This window comes from Benincasa hispida, chromosome 5 (genome assembly GCF_009727055.1).
Source record: "Benincasa hispida cultivar B227 chromosome 5, ASM972705v1, whole genome shotgun sequence".
Lineage (NCBI taxonomy): Eukaryota > Viridiplantae > Streptophyta > Magnoliopsida > Cucurbitales > Cucurbitaceae > Benincasa > Benincasa hispida.
In genome coordinates, this window is record NC_052353.1 from 14,083,817 (window position 1) to 14,088,882 (window position 5,066).

Sequence of the window (5,066 nt, forward strand, 5' to 3'; positions counted from 1 at the left end):
AATTTGTACCATTTTTAGAAACATTTCTTAAAAGTTCGAAATAAGAAATGATAATAGTTATTAAACAAGTTTATTTCTTAAAAAAAAAAAAAGAGAGAGAGAGAAAGATGCGAAAGATATCAGATAGACCAATAATTTTTTATCCTTTTTATAGGATGATGTCTATCAGAAATTAACTTGAAAAAATGACATGCACAAATTAAAATATTTGTGTATTTGTATACCGTAATATTTGTTTACAAAATCAAACGAAGAAGGGCTTGGTTTGGTTGTTCGCTATTTTACGGAAGTGCCCTTGAGAGATATTGAAATGACAAATGACCATACAAATGTTTGAAAAGGACAAGGAAATAGACAATAAGGTGGTCAGTAGCTATCATTGATAGAAGTTACCACTGATAGCATGTTATTGATGATAGAAGCTAACATTGATAGCACGTTATGGATGAATAGAAGCTACCACTAATAGTACATTATCGATGATAGAAGCTACAACTGTAGCATGTTATTAATGATAGAGAACTACCACTGATAGCATGTTATCGGTGATAGATAGCTATCACTAATAGAATGATACCAAATAGATCATTGATAGCGTGATACTAATGAGATCGTTGATAGCATGATATCAGTGAGATCATTGATAACATCTTATCAGTGATGTTATTAGTAAAAGAAGCCATCATCGATAACCACGATATAAGTGATAGAAGTTAGGTGAAATCTATATATCGAGTTTCTTTGAAAATTCATAACTAGTTATAGAAGTCTATCATTGCTAGCCTTAAGTGTTAATATTTCAAGGTTGATTCAAATTGATGAAAATTTATCAGCGATAGAGACTAATAGTTGCTATCAGTGATAGCCACGATAGAAGATTATTAGTGATAACTGCTATGTTAATCTTTCAAAGTTGATAGTCATTTATGAAAGTTTATCAGTGATAGTCATTAATAGTTTTCCATCACTAGTATAATTCAATCTTTCGAAGTTGTTGGTTTTTTTTCAATGTTGCTAACTACTTATAAAAGTCTATCATTGATAGTCATTGATAACCTTAATTGTTAATATTTCAAGGTTGATTTAAATTGATGAAAGTGTGTCAATGATAACCATTGATAACTGATAGCAAATTAAAAGTTAATATTTCAAGATTGTATTACATTTCTCAAATTAAAAACTAGAAATGATAGCAGCTATTAGTGATAGCAGCTGATAGTAGCTATCAATGGTCATCACTAATAGCTGCTACCACTGATAAATATTATCAATGATAGTTTTTAATTTGAGAAAATTGGGAAGAAGCGAACAAAATTGCTACTTCCACCATTTTAGTTTTTTTAGTCTTTTACCATTTTTTGTTCTATATATACAATTATTTTCTCCTTATACTACATATTCTATTATTTTTTGCTTGAATTTCATTTATGCAACTAGTCCTTTTTGTTTTTGTTATTGAAAATTAAGCCTATGGATTCTACTTCCACCTCAAAATTTTAGAACTAAAAAACGTGTTTTTGTTTTTGGAATTTAGCTAAGAATTCAATCATTGTACTTAAAAAAAATGCAAATCATGGTAAGAAATATAAATGAAATAAGTTTAATTTTAAAAAATAATAATAAAAAAATAATTACTAAACTGATCCTAAATGTATAATATTTTGAAACTTAGATACTAAACCGAAACTAAACTCAAAATACAGAACAAAAGTTGTTTTCTAAAAAAGAAAAAAAACGAACAAAATTCTATTCTAGGGTTTCTCTGGTTCAAGTTCTTCCAACTTCCGCCAAACCTTCTTCCGGAGATCTTGTGGTCATCCAAGCAGCAATGGTAATTTCTCTTCTTTCGATTCATTGGCGCGTTAAGTTGTCGATTATCTGTGTTTCTCCGTTAAGAATTCTCTCTGATAATTATTCACTTTATTTGTTCGTATTTTTCTGTTGGACATGCTTTATCTTTGTTCTTACTATTGGAAACTAAATTGTCTTCTTGAATAATTTGAGGATTTTTTCGTTTTTTTAAATATTAAGTTCTTTCCCATTTTATGATTTATCGTCATGATTCGAGTTTGCTGTTAAGTTTTCAATGGGCACTGGAACATTGCATTGTTAGTTTCTGATTGAAGACAACCTGAGAGATCGAGCTTGTGTTACCATTTTCCCCCCATTAAGAGTAAGAACTGAAATTGGTGACATAGTATTACCCATACAGCGTAGCTTGTAGCTACGAAAAAGAGAATGCAATAGGTCTTAGAATTTGTAAATGTATCACGAGTCCCAACTCACAAGTATTTTGGTTTTGAGTTTTATCTTTCACAACCGTGTTGAACTCCAAAGGTGGTTATTATCTGTAGGATTTTAGTTGTCATGACTGTCTGATAGACTGATAGATTTCATGATGCTCTATAAAAGGATTAAGTGTTTTCCGATGCAATTTGCTTGTATTCGAAGTATGGGGGTAATTCATATTGTTGGACTATGGAAATATGCCAAGAGATCGGCAGGAACCGTGCTGCTTGCTCTGTTGCTTAGAAGTTTTCGTCGCGCTTTGTTACGTAATTCATATACACCTTTATGCATTTCTCGATACTTCGAGATCCAAATTAGTTGGTTTCATTTACCCCCCCATGCCCACATTCCTGCTCTAATATCCTTGGATTTCTTACAATGTATGGAAAATGAAATGCTTAAAATTCTTTTGGTGAAATTAGACTATTTCATTCATATTCATTGGATAAGAAAAGTTTTAAACTCGTGTCTTTCTTTTCTTCACAGACAAAGAGAACCAAGAAGGCAGGCATTGTTGGAAAATATGGTAAATATTTTGAAATTTCGATTTATGATTTATAGTTTCGTATCTTGTACGTACATAACCGGTTTCTGCAGAGAATGCTTGTTTTTCCATTATTGTTTCCCATTATCGTTATTCTGCATCTAGTCCATTCTGAAGCCATTTACTTCTTATTCTTCCATAGGTTGTATATGCAATCCAAAGAATGTTCAATTAATTTCTTGGTTCTTACAAAAACTATCCTAATCTCCTGTCTGAGCTGTATTTTCATGCAGTAGTTTTCCTGAGTTTTCATCTTAGAAAAGTCATCCTTTAGGGGTTGTTTGGGGCGATGAAATGATATAAGATGTGGAGAGTTCTGATGTCTGGGGAGTTCTAATGTCTTGAGAGTTCTGATCGAGTATGAACGATCGAATATAATCGTGTATGTTCAAGCACTGAGATGATATACGATACACGGAAGGAAAATGACGGTGAGAAACAAAACACATTCTGAAAATGGGCCCACAAACAATTAAAATGGGTGAGATAGGATAATGGGCCTCCAAACACTGAGATGCTATAGGATGTGGGGATATACCATCTCATTTTGGACCCCCAAACAGCTCCTTAAAGATTTAGTAATAAGTAACAAAAATTATTTGAATCAAAGAGTGAGAAATGTCTTCCGTAGAAATCAAACTAATAAAGAATTGCTTTGTCTGGGATTGATTATGGAAGTGATCTGTCAATATGTGTCAAATATATCCATAAATCGAAGGGTTCAACATTGATTTTAAGGATGAATCGATATCTCCCATACATAAAATCTCATCTATTAATTCCAATATAAATGTTAATACTAATAACAAGATGTACAACTTAGTCGGAAGAAAAATAACTTAATTATTAATCTAATTAACTGTTAAAAAAATTATTCACAGAAATACCTACCGTTAATTATATTTTATTGATATGTACATTGCTATACATGGCACCGTTAATTGATGGTTTTGGTAGTAAAATTATTACCTTAAAATGTTAAGTGAAATATGGCATGATATACATCAATATCATCAACAAACCATATTGCTTGAGTCATGAAGATCTCTCTGCATTCTATTTTCTTCTTCTTCTCTTAACTTTCGCTGGCAACAGGTACCCGATATGGTGCTAGTCTGAGAAAACAGATCAAGAAGATGGAAGTCAGTCAGCACAGCAAGTACTTCTGTGAGTTCTGTGGAAAGGCAAGTAGTTGTCCTCTCTTTTTACCCCAAGTTTTAATTTCTTTGTCACTTGTTCATGTTCCAATTATATGTTTCCCCATTGCAGTATGCAGTTAAGAGAAAAGCAGTTGGAATTTGGGGCTGCAAAGATTGTGGTAAAGTGAAAGCTGGCGGGGCCTACACTCTCAAGTAATGCTACGTTTTTTAAAATTTTCTTTGGTCCTTTTTTTTTCTTTTTATTATTGTTATTGTTATATAAATATAGGCTAAATTTTAAATTTGGTTTTTATGATTTGGAGAAAGTTAGAATTTAGACAAATGGTTTGATAAAATCCTCATAAAGAGATATTGCACAGGGATCGGTTTTACTGAACTATAGAGACCATTTATGATGTTCTATCAAATCATAAGGACTAAATTCTAACTTTGTTCAAATCATAGATACCAAATTTACAAACTAACAATAAATATATTTGATTTTGATGTTATTTTTGGTACCTTTGACAGCACTGCTAGTGCCGTGACAGTGAGAAGCACTATTAGGAGGCTGAGAGAGCAGACTGAAAGTTAAGCCATCTTCATTTGCACATTTTCACCCCTTTTTTCCGAGGAAAAAGATTGCTCCCTCTCTACTTCTCTTCATATCAATGTTGTGGGAATTAGTTATTTAAAGTTAATTGAAACTGAACTGAACCTTTTCTTTATTTCTTATACTGTTGGCCACTTTTCTATTGATGGTCAATGGAGTTTTGCTCAAGTTTACGTATTAGTTCTCTGCCTTTGTTTACAAAACCTTTTTCAGATTGCTAGGAGATTGTGTTATTGTCCACATCATAATTGTTTTTCTAAATTCGTGATTTTGAAGTTATAGGTTTAGGCTCTGAACAGTTAAGTTAATATATATAATTCTTGAATTCGTGAAAGTGCCTACTAGGTCTGTTAACTTTCATTATTTCATCTACTTTAAATTGATGTCTAATAAGCACTCGGGAAAGTGTCTACTGGGTCCTTTTCTTAAAGTTCAAGACACAATAAAGTGCAAGTTTTATGGGGCTTAAGCTCAAGTTAAA

The 5,066-nt window shown here is 31.9% G+C and overlaps 1 protein-coding gene across 1 annotated transcript; it reads left to right on the top strand.

Annotated features, from left to right (window-relative positions):
* The first annotated feature begins 1,700 nt into the window (after positions 1 to 1,700).
* On the top strand, positions 1,701 to 4,765 carry LOC120077639 (60S ribosomal protein L37a). The gene is made up of 5 exons (XM_039031589.1): positions 1,701 to 1,831; positions 2,776 to 2,815; positions 3,929 to 4,017; positions 4,103 to 4,185; positions 4,504 to 4,765. The coding sequence occupies exons 1-5, from the start codon at positions 1,829 to 1,831 to the stop codon at positions 4,565 to 4,567; spliced, it is 279 nt and encodes a 92-aa protein (XP_038887517.1). The 5' UTR covers positions 1,701 to 1,828; the 3' UTR covers positions 4,568 to 4,765.
* Positions 4,766 to 5,066: the final 301 nt, after the last annotated feature.